The 21,021-nt window shown below is 38.5% G+C and overlaps 1 protein-coding gene across 5 annotated transcripts in view; it reads right to left on the bottom strand.

Moving 5' to 3' along the window:
* PLD5 (phospholipase D family member 5) overlaps positions 1 to 21,021 on the bottom strand; it is a 446,454-nt gene that overhangs the window by 255,916 nt on the left and 169,517 nt on the right. For 3 of the 5 annotated variants that reach the window (XM_055096799.2, XM_034949839.3, XM_034949846.3), the window contains one exon: positions 8,702 to 8,838. In XM_055096799.2, the coding sequence (XP_054952774.1) occupies positions 8,702 to 8,838 (137 nt within the window). Of the gene's footprint in view, positions 1 to 8,694; positions 8,839 to 21,021 lie in introns of those variants that run through there. The other 2 variants (XM_034949861.3, XM_055096913.2) reach the window with 2 other exon arrangements.

Below are 21,021 nucleotides of genomic sequence, written 5' to 3'. Positions count from 1 at the left end.
TGGAGAAAGGGGGCAAAAAACTGAAGAATCAAAGAGGGATGAGGTTCTTCAGCTCAGGACTCGGAGAATGCAGATGACCTTTGAAGGCATGGAGGCTCAAAAGGGAAAGTGACATGTAGTGTTCATTTCTCTTCATTACAAAGTTTTCCCACTCCTCTGCCAGCCCTTGAGTCTCTGCCAAAATGCAAGTAATGGTGGCTGAGTCTCTTGCTATACAAGCTCAGAATAAATAGCCTTTGCTTTTCTCATGGGGTTGGCCTTCGTTTATTTCCACTGGATTCAGTGTGTTGACAGAGGGGCTAGTTTTAGAAAAGGAAAGGAACATCTCTTCCTCTGAGATAAAAATCGAAGGAGGGAAGGACGAATGAAGTAACTTGGGGGATTCTGAGTTGGAAAGAAAGCTGAAGGAGTTACATCAGGTGGACGCCATCTTCTTAACCAAAGCAATCTCTAAACAGAGACCCAGGGAAGGGAAGGGGAGGGAAGTGGAAGGGATTTACAACTAGAAAAGAGAGGGAGCCAATAAGAAATGGATCAAATGACTCACTTATGTTTAACATCGTGAATTAAACATAAATGCTTCTCTCTCCTCTTAGATCTTAGAAAATTCCAGAAGAAATAGATACTGGCACTGATAAAAGGGAAAATACTTCAGAATATTATATAGGCGATAGGCTCACTATCAGCTCAAATGGGGAAACTAGGAGAGGACATAAAATAAAAGGCTCTAGAGACAGTTTGTCTTTATTCTACTTTTCATCGCTATTTTTCATTTAGTGCCCTGGAAATCCATTTGTAGTATCAAGGGCTCTAGGCTTTTACATACTTCAGAGTTCCTCTGGGGTAGGAAGAATAAGTTAGACTACCTTCTTTTTCTTTTTTAGGCAGTCAGAAGAGTGCTCAGATATCAAATAAGGAGCCAAAACAAAATGGGATCTTCCAAATTTGGGAGCAACACTGTAATTTAAAAACATAGTTGGGTTTGTCAATACAAAGCAAAATAGATCAAAGTTAATGTAGATAAGGGGAAAATTTATAGTTTAAGAAAAGAATGAAAAATTATAATAAGCTCTTCCCCATTTTGGAGCAAAGTAAGATGAAAGTAAAAAAAAAAAAACTGCAAACACCTGCAATAAACTTCTGCCCCTTAATAAGAATAATAGTGGATATTTATTGAACATTTATTATATGACAGATGCTATTGTATCACAGGTACTCACATTAACATATTTAGTCTTTACAGAAGCCTTTCACACAAGACCCAATACTTGTCTGCAATATACAGATGAAAAGAAAACAAGGCACAGTAAAATCAAGAAACTTCCCCAAGATTGCAAAGCTCCTAAGTATAGCCAGATTCAAACCCAGGTAATCTGGGCCTATAGTCCACATGCTTATGTCTGGAATATGAAGAAATGAAGGGAGAGGAAGAGGGAAGGAGAGAGGGAGAAGTTCTATTCAGTCAGTGCTGAACAATTCTTTAGTACCATACAATTGTTCATTACTGCAGCTTAAGAACGTTTCCTGCGGTATCATTGTGTCTATCAACAATACCCTTGGATGACAATATAAGGACACCCATAGAACTTAGATTCTGGTCTTTAATAGAAGTCTTCATGAAAAGGAACCAGGGCTCATTTGAAAGTAGAAAATACCATGTCTCAAAGCAAGCTAATTTAAAATAGCACTAGAAAAGCTTTCTGTTGCCAAAAAGCAAGGCTGCTCTTAGAGATACCTGCAATAGTGTCAAAAAGTACAAAAGGTGGCTCTCACTGGCCAAGTAGTGACAATTTGGGCATTAAAAGGGAAAACAATGATTAAAGTCCACTGGAGCAAGCTGAGTCTGTTAAGACCACTCTAAGGTCATGATACTAAACAGGAAAGTGACAAAATACTAGGAGGTAATTGTCAACACATAAAGTGGTCTCTCAATAATGTCTTCTAGGAATGTCATATATTGATGAACCAAATTATGTGTGTACTATGCTGAAGCGGCAGCTGAGTTATTGATATAAATCTAGATGTCTGTAGATATTTTTTAAGCAATGATAGGTCAGAGGAAGAGATTCAGCAAATAAAGTATGTGAAAAATATAAAGTAGTCAGCTTTTTAATAGAGAAACTTGAAAATTTAGAAAGGATGTATAAAAAGTCTATGTGTGAAGGGGTGGTATATTACAAAGTGAATTTGGCCCTTGCTATACTTTCTGTGACCAGACTTTGGTGATCTAGGACACTCCCTATTGGAGAACTGCTGTGGAAACTTATACATTGGTTACCCAGCCTATAATATTACATGGGACCCCTTTTGTACAGACCCAAATCTATTCAATTTAGGATGAAAGAAAATTTCTGTATTCAGGAATAATGGGGATTAGATAGGTTAGAGATAGAGACTGGGACATAGAGATACAGATAGATAGACTGAGTTGTTCCATTTCCTTCATACTTCAGACTAAGTGAGCAAACTAAAATGAATGTGAAGATATGTGGGCAAGAGTGAGCCAACCTAGACCGGTACCCACCCAGGCACGGGGGCTGATTCAGGAAGATGAGAGGCAAGTGTGAGGAGGTCTTGAACAGAGGCTGCCATAACTACCTAGATAAAATAGGTGACACATTCTTATCAATATGATTATATGGCAATGTTAGCCCACCCAAGACGGTATGTTTACTCAGCTTGCTTAACGATACTTTGCTGAAATTAATTTCCATATTGTCATGAGGATTGGGCCTGAAGTCAGGGAGGAGAAGGATGCTGACTGGTTCTGTGTGTATTTATCAGGGAGGAATAGCAACAAAAGTCCCTCTTCTAGTGAGTGTCTAATAGTGTCTCTAATAAGTGGTGGAGTAGCAACTGAAAATGACTGACGTAGGATAGCTCTGTGTGGGCGGAAGGGAAGATGGAAGTAGCTATATATACAAAATGAAGACCTCTCCTCTGAAAGGGTGGGTGTTCATGTGAGAGCAGGTGTTCTGCAATTGAGCAGCACCTGGAGCTCAGCTCCAATGTCTCTGCTGGTCCCTGAGGACAGGATGTGTGGGAAACTTCACCGTGTGTGGCTACCTCTCACAAGAATGAGGTACGAGGATGATCAGGGGCACTAGCGAATTGCAAAATAGCCAAGTCACAGGATGCATGCAACCTAAACTAGCAGTTTGAACTTTCCTTACCTATCAGTGATGTCCCAGGCCTACTGACATGTAGGTTACTAGTAGAAACTAGAAAATGTGTCTTTCACCCCCTCAGGTAACCAAAGTGACATGGAGATTTAAAGTTATAAGGACCAAATAAATCATTTAAAACATATTGGGAAACGGTAGAAGTGCCCAGAAATCCAACAGAAAGAGACAAAAAAAAGGTCATTTACTGGCAAAGATCTTATTTTTGGGGCATTACAACTGAGGCTCATTAAAAGACATTTGGAAAATAAGTTTAGAGCCTTTGATATTTTGTAGATTTGTGAGGGAAATTATGATAAAATTATCCACTATCAGTACAGTAATCTAGCAGCAAAATAATACAAAGGGGGGAAGAAATAAAACAAGACAAAAAAATCATAAGGATTTTTTTATAGGGAGACATACTTTTTTAGAGAGGCATATGAAAGTTGGAAAAACATTGAGTGGGCAGAATGAATCAGAATGGGAATCTTATTAGAGGATAGAGAGGCTAGTTAGCAGAAATAAGACGAATTAAAGTACTATATTTAAGAAAGAGTACACCAGATGAAGAGGTCTTGGGAAGAGACTGTCAAAACTGTGATGAGATGCTGACAGACTGTAAATGTTGATATTCTTTCAACTTTCAGAAGTGAGGAGCGCTACACACACAGAGCGAGTTTAACGATAAAGTAATAAGATCTCAGCAAAGGTTGAACTGCGTAAGCAGCACTTTATGATAGTGACAACACATGGAGAAAAGCAGAAAGAGAATATATTGGACTTCAGAACAAAGTAATTGGAAACTGAGCATCATGGGGTAGAGTTAGCGCCACCTTCAGGTAAAGTCTGGGACGAAGTCCAGGGAGGTTAGCTCCAGGAAAGGGATGAAGTCATGAGAGGAAGGACTGGAATTTTCTAGAGAAACATTTAAGTTGAGACTGGCATGCTCGAGCTTCTGCAGACCAGTGGATTTTTCTACTGGTCTGTGTCAGCACCAGTATATTCAATGGTGCTTCTCCAAAAAGCCCTCACCTCTTTTACCAGGGACATGACTGCCTGGAGGAATCTAGAACTGAACAACAGTGGGACCCACTCTCCTGCAGACTTATGAGGGCCAGGACCAATGGCTGAGGCTGCCCTGAGGACAAGGATGGGTAAAACCAGGAGTCAACCAGTTTAAGAATTGGCTGCCAGATCGAGGCAAAAAAAAAATTCAAAAAGAAAAAAATTCAAGTGAGACTTCAAGATGCTGCAGGAAGCATGGCGGTATGCTAGTCATGATCTGGCAAATGGATGGGAGGAAAATTAAGACAGAAGGGGTTGATAGAGGAGGAGGTTCAGGGAGGTAAGAGACTGAATAAACAAATGGACAATGGCCAAATCATATATGAAGGCTGCACAATCTGTAGCCTCCTGACCAGGAAACTAACCCCTTATCTGCAATAACCAGCCCAGGAAGCCAGTCTGCTGTAAGTTAGACTTGTAGGAAATCAGATTGCTATCTCTAGTAACAATCCAGGAAGCTAAACAATAATTTCTGTAACAATTGGCCCTAAATGGCCGGGACTTGATTAATGACCAACAGCTTCCTTAATTTTTGTTGCTATTCCAATTCAGGATCAACCAGAAAAAGTCAAATATGACCCTCTAACCAATTACATAGGATGTCACTTCTTGTTATCCCACCTACAGCCTACCGAAGCCAATAGCCTCTAATCAGAGCACACCTAGAGCCTTCTTTCTTCCACTATGAAGCTTTCCCGTTTCTCTGCCTGCCTTTGAGTCTCTGCAAAACACAATTGATGGTGGGTGACTCCCTTGTTGCAGAAAGCTCTAACTAAATAGCCTCTGCTCTCATGTGATTGGTCTTTGTATATTTCCATAGAACCAAAGACTAAAATCATGATAGATTCGAGATAAGTGAAGACGTGGGAGGAAAAGGAAGTAGGTTGTGAATAGAGAAGAGGAATTTCTAGACTGTTTGGAAGAAGAAGGAGATAATTAACATTTGCATATTATTTATTATGAGTTTCCTGATGCTTTGCCATGGGTTTATACAATTTACTGAATCCTCATAAACTTTGTGACACAGATTTTTTTAATCTATGATTTTTAAGGAAAATGAAATTAAAAGAGCTTTCATAACCCATTAAGGGTGAAGACGTGTCCCACACCGAATTTATTCATTTCACTATGTCAGGCCACTCTCCCAGACCCTCTCTGACATCCCCATTTTATTAGTCCGTTTTGACACTGCTGACAAAGACATACCTGAAACTGGGAACAAAAAAGGGTATAATTGGACTTACAGTTCCACAGGGCTGAGGAGGCCTCAGAATCATGGCGGGAAATGAAACGCTCTTCTTACATGGCAGTGGCAAGAGAAAATGAGAGAGAAGCAAAAACAGAAACTCCTGATAAACCCGTCAGATCTCGTGAGACTTATTCCCTATCACGAGAATAGCACTGGAAAGATGGCCCCCATGATTCAATTACCTCCTCCTGGGTCCTTCCCACAACACGTGGGAATTCCGGGAGATACAATACAAGTGGAGATTTGAATGGGGCACAGCCAAACCATATCACCCACTGTAGTTGTGGCCACGGTAAATTGCCACAACCGTCTCAGGACTCTACTGTAACTCCTTGTGCAGTCTCTTGGTGCTCTGCCGATAGGGGATGAATGAAATAATTCAATTCATATCTTCCCCAAGCTTACAGTTAGTACGTAGTAGAATGTAGATTTAAATTCAGATCTTCCTAATTTCAAAGTCCATGGTTGTTAACTGCGTTAGGCTAGCTTGGAAGTGGAGTTGCTTGCTGGCAGGTAGGTGTGAGGGTGAAGTGGATATTAAATGTATTGATTGGAAGTGCTTAAAAAATGGCAAGGCTAGAGTATTGGGAAGTAAATTCTTAAGTTGCTGAAAACATTGGCAAGGGATGAGACGGATGGGTGGAGGTCTGTTGGCCAGGCACAAAAGGCTCACTCCCCGGGAAATGATTGAGGAACTCCAGAAACGTTGCATCCACCTGGAGTACCCTCTGTTGGCAGAATATGACTTTCAGAAGGATTCTGTCAACCTTGATATCAACACTGACCTAAAGCCCACAGGTGTCCTCAGACCCTATCAGGAGAAGAGCTTGTGGAAGATCAAATCAAATTCAAATGAGAATAATCCAGAAAAGGTGGTGAAACAACAGGTTGGAAACTTGATTAGGGTATAAGGAAATGCAGCAACCCTACCTCCTCATCCTGTGCATTGGAGAGAAGAGCAAAAGCAGAAACTTCCTGGGGGTGAAGTTAGGGGAAGCAAGATACCAGTTCCAGGACAGACATACAAGAAGTGTATGTTGTAATGTCTGAGAATGCAGAACAGAAACACAGGGCACAGGGCAAGAAGCTGCAGAGGAAAGACCTAGAGGTGATGTAAGTTTCAGAAAAGATCTCCCCCCCCATATATACAATCATATATCATATGTAATATCACATATATATGATATATGTTATCTAGTAACCAGGGTAGTGAGTCCAACCACCCAAAGGAAAGGAGAATGCCTAGTAGCTAGAATAATATTTTCTAGATGGTGGGAGAAGTAGAATTAAGTCATTAGAATTTAGTTACTGATAGAAGAAATAGCCAGACCCTAATTCCAGTTGCATGAATTAAAAATAAAAATTAAAGCAAATTTTAGCTTCCTCCAAGTGAAAAAAAAATGACCTTTTGTTGTTGAAAATTACCAATACCTGATAATGTGCATTGAAATGAGCAGGTATTTTGTCTTAAGGAAACTGCTACGGTTTGACCTCTATGAAATTGCCTTCTAGGTGTTCGAGTTTGCATTTAAAATACACAGCACTCTTCACTTTAAGGTGAGGAGAGAGAGAAGCAGTGTGTTCTCACTCTGTAAATATGAGTCATGGGCCCCTTGTCTATGTATATTTGACAAGTAACAGCATTAGCAAAAGATGACAGTAATCTACTGTTCTTCCGTTGCTTTCATTACAGTAATCACAAAACAATTTTTCATCCAAATCCAGTCTGAGAAGTAAATATATTTATGAAATACCGTTTTTTATTTCCAGCTTTTAAGTTCAGGGGTACAAGTGCAGGATGTGCAGGTTTGTTACATAGGGAAATGTGGGTGATGGTGGTTTGCTGCACAGATCATCCCATCACCCAGGTAAATATTAAGCCCAGCATCCATCAGCTATTCTTCCTGATGCTCTCCGTCCTCCCACCCTTGACCCTCCAACAGGCCCTAGGGTGTGTTGTTCCCCACCATGTGTCCATGTGTTCTCATCATTTAGCTCCCACTTATAAGTCAGAACATGCAGTATTTGGTTTTCTGCTCCTGCATTAGCTTGCTAAGGATAATGGCTTTCAATTCCATTCATGTCCCTGCAAAGGACGTGATCTTGTTCCTTTTTATGGCTACATAATATTATGGAATACCTTTCTAACATGAAGGAAGAAAATCTAAAATGTGTTTTGATTTCTTTCTTTTATGCTCTGCTCTGTATGTAATACCTGTTGCCTGGTAACTAGACCATAAGGTACCACGGGTTAAAAATAAATGCCAATTGTCTTTTCAGAACATTTCCTGCACCAGAACATTCAACCTCAAAGCAAAATATCCAGGATAAAACTCACATACACATGACCAGGTTGTTGTTTATTTTAAGCTAGGAAAGTTGGTGGGTGGTCTTAGGCTAATGCTTTCCACTGGGAAATATAACAATTTAAATTTATTATAAGCTCTAATTCATCATTACTGTTGTAATTTAGTGGCCTCACTTCAGCTTTGCAGCAATACATATATAAAAATAGACCTCTTATCTATCTGCCTGCTTTTGGTACTCTTCTTCACCCTCCCCGAACCTGAAAAAATGGTATCAGCTCAGAGAAGAGTTTGATGAGGAGATTTCTGGGGTTGAGACTACACTGTGATGTCTCTGCCAGTCAGCAAGGCCCCCAGGAAATGCTACTTAATGTAACTGAAGAGACATAATGCATACATAAACCTGTAAAGCTATTGTAGTTTCTAGATTAAAAACAAACTGTGTGCTAAATTGGGACAGGTCGAGGAGCCCTGTGTCTTCTCATCGACACACTTACTTCTTCAGTCCCTAACGTTAAGTTGGAATTTTCCCTGAGACGTGTATTTGTTAACTTACATTTGATGGGACAACTAGCACAGCGTTCTTTGTCCATTGGGGCACTCATTTTTACAGGCTCATCATGAACACCCAAAACAAACCTCATATACAGTGGTCTCCAGAAATGCTGACTCTTACAAAAATTTTTTTGTTCCCACCAGCCTGTAGAGAATATGACCAGATTGTAAAGTGAATTCAATCATTACTCATTACTTGCCCTAAAAGTAAGAGTACTAGTGGACAGACTCACACCTCAGCTTAAGCTAAGGGGAGCCTGGATGACTACGTGTGTTTTTGTATTCTCTTCTCCATTGTTCAAGGCCCTCTTTGGATTTCTTGCCCACCCCCTAAAAGAGAATTTTTGTTTGTTACCTCTTACCGACATTTATTTTGGCAATTTTTTTCTGAGAGTCCATCCTCATCCTCTCCCATGATGTCCACGGCTGAAAAGATCAGTGCAACCAGAATGGCAAAGCAGCACACCAGGGCAAAGATCACGATGCACTTCTGCTGGGACTGAAAGAGGAAACAAAGACAAAGAAAAGTAAGTGGTGCTGCTTTCTCTTGGGAAACCCAAGATGTGACAACTTCTCAACGTTCCATGAAAAATGGGTGGGGATACGATTATCACTGCCTAGAAGGGAAATCTATTCTCTAGTGAATATGCCAAAGATCTTTATGCTTATTTCTCAACACAGCCTTCAAACCCCACTCTAAGTGATAGACCCTGTTAAATAATTCAAGTGTAGTATGCAGGCTTCTAAATGAGTTTGCTCTTCTTCTTCTTCCTACTCAAAAGCAGTCCAGAAAAGATCATTAGATATCTATTGTTTCAAATTAAAAATGAAACACATATGCTAGCATCATGCTGTCAATAAAAACAGTCAGACTCTGTAAAACATTTGAAGACATTTATTCTAAGTCAAATGTGAGTGACCAATGGCCCATGACAGAACCCTCAGGAGATCCTGAGACCATGTGCCCAAGGTGATTGGGCCATAACTTGGTTTTATACATTTTAGGGAGACATAAAACATCAATCAATAGGCCGGGCATGGTGGCTCATGCCTGTAATTCTAGCACTTTGGGAGGCCGAGGCGGGCAGATCATGAGGTCAGGAGATCAAGACCATCCTGGCTAACACGGTGAAACCCCATCTCTACTAAAAATACAAAAAATTAGCTGGGCGTGGTGGCAGGCGCCTGTAATCCCAGCTACTCCAGAGGCAGGAGAATGGCGTGAACCTGGGAGGCGGAGCTTGCAGTGAGCCAAGATCACACCACTGCACTCCAGCCTGGGTGACAGAGCGAGACTCCATCTCAAACAAACAAACAAACAAAAAACATCAGTCAATACATGTAAAATGTACATCTGTTCAGTCCTGAAAGGCAGGACAGCTGGAAGTGGGGGCTTCCAGGTCATAGGTGGAGTCAAAGATTTTCTGATTGGCAATGGGTTGAAAGAGTTATTATCAAAAGCAAGGAATGTCTGAGTTACTATAAGGGGTTGTAGAGACCAAGGATTTATCACGCAGATGACGCTTCTAGGTAGCGGGCTTCAGAGAGAATAGATTGTAAATGTTTCTTATCAGACTTAGAGTCTGTTCTATCAGCAATTCCAAAAGGGAGGAGGGCACAAATGAGGCAAGTCCAGCTGCCACTTCTCATCATGGCCTGAACTAGTTTTTCAGGTTACCTTTGGAATGCACCTAGCTGAGAAGAGGATTCCATTTAGATGGATGGGGTGTTTCGAATTTTATTTTTGGTTTACAATGTGTTATTTAACTGACATTGTTCATTTTAAAATCTGAACATAAACATAACTCTTGATATGATTTTCACTTAGAAATACAAGCTGAATGTCCAGGTGGTCAAAGTCACTCACATACATATCATTAGGCCCCAGTATGATAATCTGAGCCCTCTCTCTCTCTAGGTGCTCATGGCTAAAAGTGGCAGAAGACAGGGCCATGATAACTGGGCAGGAGCTGTGACCACTGTGACAAATCATTTGTCTGCTACAGTCTGAATATTTGTGTACACCCAAAATTCACATGTTGAAACCTTAACCTCCAAGGTGATGATATTAGTAGATGGGGACTTTTGGGAGGTGATTAGGTCACGAAGACAGAGTTTTGCCCTCATGAATGAGTCTCAGAGATGGGCATGGTAACACGCACCTATAGTCCCAGCTAGTAAGGAGGCTGGGGTTGGAGGACTGCTTGATTCCAGGGTTTTGAGGCTGCAGTGCACTATGACTGTGCCTGTGAATAGCCACTACACTCCAGTGTGGGCATCATAGTGAGACTTTGTCTCTAAAAGAAAAAAAAAGGCCTTAAAGAGCTCCCTCGCCCCTTCTATCATGTGGGGATACAGCAAGATGGCACCATAGATGAAAAAGGAAATGAGCCCTCACCAGATGCCAAATCTACCAGCATCTTGATCTTGGATTTCCCAGCCTCCAAAACTGTGAGAAATAAGTTTCTGTTGCATATAAGCTACCGAGTTTATGATATTTTGTTATGGCAGCCCAAAAAGACCAAGATAAATTAGATAAATTCTGGATGGAGAAAGGAGGAAAAGCAATTTTAAAAGTCTACGTACAGCTTTTAAGGGTTATCTACAGAGGTGAAAGGGTCATCTTTGGTCAGGCAGCCAGGCATACATCACTCTGTTAGTGATAAATATATGTATACACACGTACACACACACACACACACAGTTCAGAGCCTTTCTGAAACCAGCTGACTTTGCATCCTCTTACCACCCGGCTTCACTTTATCACCAAAGCCACATGATTTCCTAAGAATCCAAGGAACCTCCCAGACTCAGAGTCCAGGTCATCGAGAGGTATCCTTAAATGACAGACTGTAGTTAGAAATAGATGTAGTCAAGTCAAAGGAATGAATGGTGTTTCTGTGACCAGGCACTGTCAGCCCACATGAGTGCTTCATTTTTGTTTCAAATCCTCCTTCAGGCCTCATCTCCTATTGCAACCTCAATCCAAGTCCGCTCCTGCCTGTCATTATATTTTCTTACTCCTCCCTCAAACACGAAGTGATGAAAGCCAAAGAAAGATACAGCCATTATTCTTTTACCCTAGACCCTGCTTATCTGTAAGACATGGATTCTGTTTTATTCTTTTTTTTTTTTTTCCTTTTGAGACAGAGTTTCACTCTTGTTGCCCAGGCTGGAGTGCAATGGCGTGATCACCGCTCACCGCAACCTCCACCTCCCAGGCTCAAGCCTCAGCCTGCCTCAGCCTCCTGAGTAGCTGAGATTACAGGCATTGCACCACTACAACCAGCTAATTTTGTATTTTTAGTAGAGATGGGGTTTCTCCATGTTGGTCAGGCTAGTCTCTAACTCCTGACTTCAGGTGATCCACCCACCTCAGTCTCCCAAAGTGCCGGGATTACAGGCATGAGCAACCGCGCCCGGCCCTGTTTTATTCTTTCTATCCTCAAGCAAACAGCACAACCCTAACAAATAGAAGGTGTTCAAGAAATAATTATTGTATAAATAGTGAATGAACAAAATGAAAATTACAATGGCATATAATATGGTTTGACTGTGTCCCCACCCAAATCTCATCTTGAATTGTAGTTCACATAATCCCCATGTGTCATGGAAGGGACGAGGCAGGAGGTAATTGAATCATGGGGGTGGGTTTTTCCCATGCGGTTCTCATGATAGTGAGTAAGTCTCACAAGATCTGATGGTTTTATGAAGGGCAGTCCCCCTGCACACACTCTCTTGCCTGCCCCCATGTAAGATGTGCCTTTGCTCCTCCTTCACTTTCCACCATGATTGTCCTCAGTCATGTGGAACTGTGAGTCCATAAAACCTCTCTTTCCTTTATAAATTACCCAGTCTCGGGTATGTCTTTATTAGCAGCATAAGAACAGACTAATACAGCATCCTTCTGAGAATGCAGAGACACAAAAAATGTTTCTCTCAAAACTCATTTGTGACCTTTCTGAAAACTGGCTTGATTACATATTTTGGTGATTATAAATTTTGTATTTTATCCTTTTTTACTTTCTGCTAGTGCTACAGGCAAATTCATGGGCCACATTTAGCAACTATATAAAACTTGCAGAATAGATTGTGTATTCGTCTTGCCATTTTATTTTTCATTCATCCCTTATTCCTCACTAATTTTTTTAAAAGTTTATATTTTGACAAATTATAGTTTTATAAGGTACAAAGTGATTTTTTAAAATATAGGTAGAATCATAAGTTATAAAACTGTCCATCACCTTAAATATTTGACATTTTCATGATGAGAACATTGGAGCTATACTCTCTTAATGATACAATGTACAGTACTCAATTATTATCTATATTCACTATGCTATGCAACAGATCTCAAAAAGCAGCAGACTTATTCCTCCAATCTTAGGCTTTGTACCCTTTGCTTATCATCTCCTCATCCCCTCTACCCACCAGCCTCTGGTAACCACCATTCTACTCTCTACTTCTATAACTGCAATTGTTTTATATTCCACATATAAGTGAGAACATGTGGTAATCTGCCTTTCTGTGTTTGGCTTATCACTTAACATATGTTCTCCAATTCTATCCATGTTGGTACAAATTACAAACTTTCTTTTTCCAGGCTGAATACTATTTCGTTGTACATACATTCCATATTTTCAAAACTCCATTCATCTGTTGATGGGCACTTAGGTTAATCCCACAGCTTGGCTATTATGAAGAGTGGTGCAATAAACATGGGTGTGCAGACATCTTTTCAACATACCGATTTAAAATCTTTGGGTAAATACCCAAAGGTAGGACTGCTAGATCATATGGCAAATCTATTTTTAGTTTTTTGAGGAATCTCCATACAGTTTTCTATAATGGCTACACTCATTTACATTTCTTCCAACAGTGCATAAGTTCCCTTTTCTCCAGACCTTGCCAATGCTGGTCTTTTGTCCTTTTGATGATAGCCACTCTAACAGGTGTAAAGTAATATCTTGTTGTGGTTTTAATTGGCATCTCCCTAATGGTTAGTGATACTGAACATTTTTTATGTATCTCTTACCCATTTGTATGTCTTCAAAGAAATATCTGCGAAAGCCCTTTACTTATTTCTTAATCACATTACTAGTTTTTCTTCCCATAGAGTTGAGTTTCTTGTATAGTTTGGATATTAGTTTTCTATCAGGTATATGGTTTGCAAGTATTTTCTCCTAATCCCTAGGTTGTGTCTTCACTCTGCTAATTCCTTTGTTTTAAATAAGCTTTTTATTTGAATGTAATCCCATTTGTTTATTTTTGCCTTTGTTGCCTGTGCTTTTGAGGTGAAATCTAAAAATGTTATCATCCAGGCCAATGTCATGTAGCTCTTCCCCTGTTTTAGTAGTTTCACGCTTTCAGGTTTTATGTTTCTTTAACCCATTTTCAGTTGATTTTTGTATACAGTGTGTATACAGTGTATTTCTTTTGCATATGAATATCCAGTTTTCCCAATACCATTTATTGAAGACAGTGCTCTTTTTCCATTGTATATTCTTAGCACCTTTGTCAAAAATCAATTGACCACAGATGTGTGGTTTAATTTCTGTGCTCTCTCTTCTGTTCCATTGGTCAATGTGTCTACTTTTTTGCCAGTACTATGTTGCTTTAATTACTACTGTTTTGTAGTACAGTATAGATTGAAATCAGGTAGTGTGATGCCTCTGGCTTTGCTCCTTTTGCTAATGATTGCCTTGGCCATTAAGAGTTTTTTGTGGTTCCATATGAATTTTAGGACTGTGTTCTCTATACCTATGAAAAATGACATTGGGATTTTGATAAGAATTGCAATAAATCTGTAAATTGCTTTGCATAGTGTAATTCTTACAATATCTATTCAGGTCCTTTGCATATTTCTTAATCAGATTGTTTTCTTTCTATAGAGTTGAGTTCCTTAGGTATTTTGAATACTAATTCTCTATCAGATACATGGCTTGCAATATTAATTATTCCAGCCAGAATTATTTCCATATATTTGTGTCTTCAATTTTTTTCATTAATGTTTTATACTTTTTGGTGTAAAAGTCTTTCACCTCCTTGATTAAATTTATTCCTATTTTATTTTTTATAGCTATTATAAATGGGATTATTCTCTCGATTTCTTTTCCAAAGTTTGTTGTTAGTGAAAAGAAATCCTACTAATTTTTCCATGTTGATTTCATATCCTGTAACTTCACTAAATTTGTTGATAAGCTCTAACAGTTTTTTTTTTTTTTTTTGGTGGATTCTTTAGAGTTTCTTATATGTAAGATTGAGGTAAGAGACCAGCAAGACTTACTTCCTGGTCACAAAACAAGATCTGGTCCAGACAGGATAAAGTGAAGAAACTGGCAGGAACCAGCAGATGATGATGAAAGTGATCCCTAGCTGCCCTCCTTGCTCATAGGCATAAGACACTCCCCACTAGCACCATGACAGTTTACACATGCCATGACAATGACCCAGAAATTACCACCCCCTTTGCCAAGAACCTGGAAGTTATGGCCTTTTTCCTAGAGAGTTCTAAATAATCCACCCTGAATTTGCATTGATCCACCCCTTAATTTTCCTATAATTGAAAGCAGATTTATCTGAGTATAAATAAAGTTGCCAAGATCCCTTGTGATGCAAACCCTGGGCACGTGGCCAATGAGTCAGCCGTGCTCTTCAAGGAGAAGTACCATTTAATATGATTGCTGTCTACCACCACTGGCTTGCTGTTGAATTATTTCCTGGGTGAAGCCAAAACCCTCTTGGACTAAGCCCCGATCTGGGGTCTTCTGTCCTACAAGATCATGTCATCAGCAAACAACAGTTTCACTTCTTCCTTTTCTATTTGGATGTCTTTTATTTCTTTCTCTTAACTTACTCTTCTTTCAAGGACGTACAATACTATGTTGAATAGAAGTGATGAGAATGGGCATCCTTGTCTTATACTGGATCTAGATGAAAGGGCTCTAATTTTTCACCATTGAGTATAATGTTATCTGTGAGATTATATATGGCCTTTATTATGATGTACATTTCTCCTATATACAATTTGAGTGTTTTGTTTTTTTTTTTACCATGAAAGGATGTTAAATTTTGTGAAGTGTTTCTTTCTGCATCTAATGTGATGATCATATGACTTATTTTTTCTGTCAATGTGGTGTATCACATTTAATAATTTGTCAATGTGGATATATCCTTGCATCCCAGGGATAGATCTCATTTGATCATGGTAAATGGTCCTTTTCATGTGTTGTTGAATTTTATTTGTGAGTATTTTCTTGAGGATATTTGCATCTATATTTATCAAGGATATTGGCCTGTAGTTTTCTTTACTTGTGATGTCCTTGTCTGGCTTTAGTATAGGGGTAATGCTGACTTTGTAAAAAGACTTTGGAAGTATTCTTTCCTCTGTGATTTTTTTAGAAAAGTCAGTGAGGAATTGGTAATAGTTCTTTAAATGTTTGGCAGCATTCAGCAGCGAAGCCAACAGGCCTTGGGCTTTTCTTGATGAGAGACTTTTTATTACTGGTTCAATCTCCTCACTTGTTATTCATCTGCTCAGATTTTGTATTTCTTTGTCATTCAGTCTTGATAGGTTGTATGTGTCTAGAAATTTATTTATTCTAGGTCATCCAATTTGCTGGCATATAATAGTTCATAATAGTTTCTTATGATTGTGTTTCTGTAGTTATCAGTTGTAATGTCTCCACTTTTATTTTTGATTTTATTTGAGTCTTTTCTTCTTAGTCCAGCTAAAGGTTTGTCAAATTTGTTTAATTTTTCAAATAACCACTCTTAGTTTTATAGTTTTATTGATTTTTTTAAATCATTTTTCTGGTTTCTATTTCATTTATTTCTGTGATAATTCTTATTTATTTTCTTTTGCTAACATTGGGCTTAGTTTGTTCTTTTTATGTTTTCTTAAGGTGTAACATTATTTATTTGAAATATTTTTTCTTTTTGATATAGGCACTTATTGCTACAGACTCACCCCTCAGAACTTCTCTTGCTGCATTCCTAAATTTTGGTATGTTGTGTTTCCATTTTAATTTGTCTCAAGACATTTTTAAATTTCCCTTTTATTTTGTTCACTGATCAACTGGCTATTCAGGAGCATGTTGTTTAATTTCAGTGAGTTTTCTGAAAGTCTTACTGTTACAGATTTTTAGTCTTAACCCATTGTGATCAGAAAAAAATACGAGATATTATTTCAATCTTCTTTAATTTGCTTAGACTTGCCTTGTGACCTAATATATGGTTTATTCTGGAAAATGTTCTGTGTGCTCTTGACAGGAATGTGTATTTGGTTGTTGTTGGTTTGGAATGTTTTGTACATGTCTGCTAGGTCCAGTTAGTCTGAAATGTTGTTCAAGTCCACTGTTTTCTTATTGATTTTATGTCTGTCCAATATTGAAAGTGATGTATTAAATCCTCTACTTACATTGTATTGAAATATACCTTTCCCTTCAGATACTTTAATATTTCCTTTATAGATTCAGGTGCTACACTGTTAGGTGCATATATAATTGTTATATCCTATTGATAAATTGACCCCTTTATCATTATATACTGCCCTTCTTTGTCTTTTTAAAATACTTTTTGACTTAAAGTCTATTTTCTCTAATGTAGCTATCACTACCCCTATTCTCATTTGGTTTCCTTTTGTGTGGAATATCTTTTTCCATCCTTTAATGTCCAATCTCTGTGTTCTTTGAAAAGTGAAGTGTGTAGGCAGTATGTACTTGGGTCTCATTTTTTTAGTTCATTCAGCACTCTATGTCTTTTGATTAGAGAATTTAATCTATTTTCATTCAAGGTTACTGTTGCATAAAGATTTACTATTGCCATTTTATTGTTTTCTGGTTGTTTTGTAGTTACTTTATTTCTTTCTTCCTGTCTTGTTGTTTTCCTTTATAGTTTGCTATGGTGTATGGTTTCCTGTAGTGGTATGTTTTGAATGTTTTTTCACTTTTTGGTTACCATGAGACTTTCCTAGAATATCTTACACTTATAACAGTCTACTTCAAACTGATAACAGCTTAACTTTGATTACATGTAACAATTCTGCACTTTTACTCCCCTCTTCCAAATTTTATGCTTTTGATGTCTAAATTAACATTTTATAATATATATCTCCTGACAATTTATTTTAGCTATAGTTGTTATTAATAATTCCATCCTTTACCCATTACACTAGGGATAAAATTATGTTACACACCATGATTACAGTCCTAGGGTATTCTGAGTATTGCTATTTATTATGTATACCATTAGGTTTTACGCTTTCTAAATGTTATGTTACTAGTTAGAAGCATTTTTTTTTTTTTTAGCTTAAAGAATTTCTTTTAGTAATTCCTGTAAGAGAGGCCTAATCATGATGAATTTTCTTAGCTTTTATTTGACTGGTAAAGTTTTTATTTCTCTCATTTCTGAAAGCTTTGGTGGTTAGAGCATTCTTGGTTGGCAGGTTTTTTTTTTTTTTTTCATTCAGCACTTTGAAAATACTATCCCACTGGCCTAGAGAGTTTCTGCTGAGAAGTCTACTGATGATTGTATTGAGACTTCTTTGTAGGTAATATATTGCTTGTCTCTTGCTGCTCTCAGAAATTTTTTGTTTTTGATTTTTGATAGTTTGATTATTATATGTCTTGGTGAACTCCTTTTTGGGTTGAACTTAGTTGATGACCTCTACATTTTCTGTACCTAGCTGTTGGTTTCTTTCCTCAATTAATGACATTTTTTCTTTTTTTTTTTTTTGAGATGGAATTTTACTCTTGTTGCCCAGGCTGGAGTGCAATGGCATTATCTTGGCTCACTGCAACCTCCGCCTCCCAGGTTCAAGCGATTCTTCTGCCTCAGCCTCCCAAGTAGCTGGGATTACAGGTGCCCGCCACCACACCTGGCTAATTTTTTGTATTTGTAGTAGGGACAGGGTTTCACCATGTTGGCCAGGCTGGTCTCAAACTCCTAACCTCAGGTGATTCATCTGCCTTGGTCTCCCAAAGTGCTGGGATTACAGACATGAGCCATTGTGCCCGGCCATTAATGACTTTTTGATCCAATATTTCTTTCAATATGTTTTCTGGCCCTTTTACTCTGTCTTCTCCTTGTGAAATGTGTATTATGCATAGGTTAGGCCTCAGTGGTGTCCCATAATTCCCACGGTCCTACATTATTCTTTTTCTTTTTTTCCTTTTGCTCCTTTGATTGGGAAATTTCATAAGTACTGTCTTCGAGTTCATTCATTCTTTCTTCAGTTTGATCAAGCAGACTGTTGAAGTCTTTATTGCATTTTTCAGTTCAAGCATTGTATTCTTCATCTCTAGGATTTCTATTTGGGTATTTTTTAATTGTTTCTATTTCTTTGTCAAACTTCTCATATTGTTCATGTATTGTTTTACACATTTTATTTAATTTTTATCTGTATGTTTTTGAAGTTCACTTAACTTTGTTAAGAGGATTATTCTAAATTTTTTTTGTCATTTCATAAATTTCCCTTTCTTTAGTGTCCATTGTTGGAGCTTTGTTAGTTTCTTTTGGAGGTGTCATGATTTCTCAAATCTGTGTAATCTTTGTGTTCCTGCATTGCTGTTTATGCATTTTCAGAGAAAGCCACCTTTTCTGGCATTTATAAGAGTTCTTTGGCAGAGATAGACCTTCACTAGTTAGTCTATGCTATAATTCTGAATGGGCCAGCTGGTAATGAATCTGGGCAGGCAGAGCTTGCATTCAGGTTCTCTAGATGTCTGGGTCACTGCCTTTTCTCTGAATTTGGGCGGAACAGCTGGCTATGCTCTGCTGTCCAGCAAGACCACCAGCTAAGCCCTGCTATGAGGCTGAGCTTCTGTGTGGGCACTAAAGTCACTTCTGATCTGGCTGGGCTACAGAGTATATTCTCCAGCTGGAATATACTGCTATCTGGACTCATCACTTGGACAAAGTTGCAGAAGGGACCCTAAAGTTAATTGGATTGTGATGAATGGACCAAACGCTATGCTCAGTATATTATATTCCTGATTGTGGCAAAACTAATACCTGCTTATTGTCAAAATTTGCTGCAGTGATTGTCTTTCTCGCTATGTAGGGTCTAGGGGATAGGCTTTGGGGCTGTGTGAAACATTAAGCTTCAGTTTATGGCACATCTAGTGTCTACTTGTTGTGGAAATTCACCGCCAGTGGGTAGGGAAAGGGTTTTCTCATTCCCTGAGGTGCTTCTAGGGGTAGGGTCAAAGGCTGGACATGGAGGCTGGCTATCGAGGGATTCAAGCCTAGTAGTCCTTCCCACCTCTTCTGGGAGTGACCAGCTTGACTTTGCAGGTGACCTATGCTATTACCTGATATCTCTGATCACGTAGTGCTGGCAGGTACACTGAGCTTTCATCAAGATCTACCCACTGGTCTCCGTGGGCTCTGCCCTCTTGCTTTGTTTCGTTGTGACCCCAGGTGATCTGGCTGTGCCATATCCTCCTGTTTCCTGTTTCCTGTGAGGTGGGAGTGGAGTAGGCTTCCTGGGAAGTGTCAGAGAAGTTAGATGTCTACCTCCTCACCTCTCTTTTTTGACTGTAGAAGCCATGATTCCTGGGGAATCCTGTGTGGTGCTGTGACAACTTGAGGAAGAGGGAAGGATGACATGGTCAAAGCAAGACTGTTTCTTTCAGCTTTTAATGGGGAATTTTATTTAGTTCCATGGAAATGAAGAAAAGCATTGACTCAGGCTTATACCTACACTGTGGAGTTTCAATAACATATTTTTGTCTGTGGATAGTTGCTAGTTAATCTTTCTGTTGGAGGGAGTGAAGACTCGGGCCAACTCGCTGTTGTCACTCCACTAATTTTACTTTCAAGAAACACCACAGTGAACTGTTTGCGGGCTCAGGCTGCAAAATAAGATTGCTTGGATTCTGCCATTTATTGGATGTATGCTCTTAGCAAGTTATTTAGCCATGTGCTTCAGGTTCCTTGTCTGTAAAATGGGGATTATATTAATAACTGTTTCATAGGGTTATTATTAATAATTAAGTTAAATGACATACTATATGTAAAGTACTTAAAACAATACATAGAAGATAGCAGTAAATGAGTCTTTGCTATGGTTACTATATTGTTGCATTTTTAACACCTGTATTTACATGCCTCATATATTTTGGAGAAACAAGGTAAATATATAAACATTCAACAAAAACTGTAAGTTATGTGTAACAGAGAGGCAGAGAGAAATAGGGAGAAATAAGACAGAAAGAGAAAAGGCAAATGTTAGATGGAAATTTTCTAGAATAAAATTTTTGAGAAATTGTTCTAGCTCAGTCTCATAACTCAAAATCCTAAAGCAATATTTCCCAAATTTAAGCATGGATCAAAATCACTTCTAAAAACATACATTGCTGGGCCCCAAGTATGTACTTGTAACAAGTTTTCAAGAGATGTTGCTGCTGCTGATCCCTGGGCCACACTTTTGAACCAGGGCCCTAAAGTATCATCTAAAATAAATCCTACTTAGTACATGTTCATCCATCAAATTTACCTGCCTTTAGTAGTTCATTTGTGAACATTAAAAGGATCATGATAAATACACCCTAATGAAAAAAAACATAAATTTTGTAATTTATTTTCTTTGTGGTGGCTTAAAAAATAATTTTAAATAATATCTTTAAATTTTGAAAATGTTTTCTACTGGATATCAGTTTTTATTTATTTTAATGATATT

This window comes from Pan paniscus, chromosome 1 (genome assembly GCF_029289425.2).
Source record: "Pan paniscus chromosome 1, NHGRI_mPanPan1-v2.0_pri, whole genome shotgun sequence".
Lineage (NCBI taxonomy): Eukaryota > Metazoa > Chordata > Mammalia > Primates > Hominidae > Pan > Pan paniscus.
Note: the sequence above shows the minus strand (reverse complement) of the source record. Positions and strands in the feature narration are given on the sequence as shown.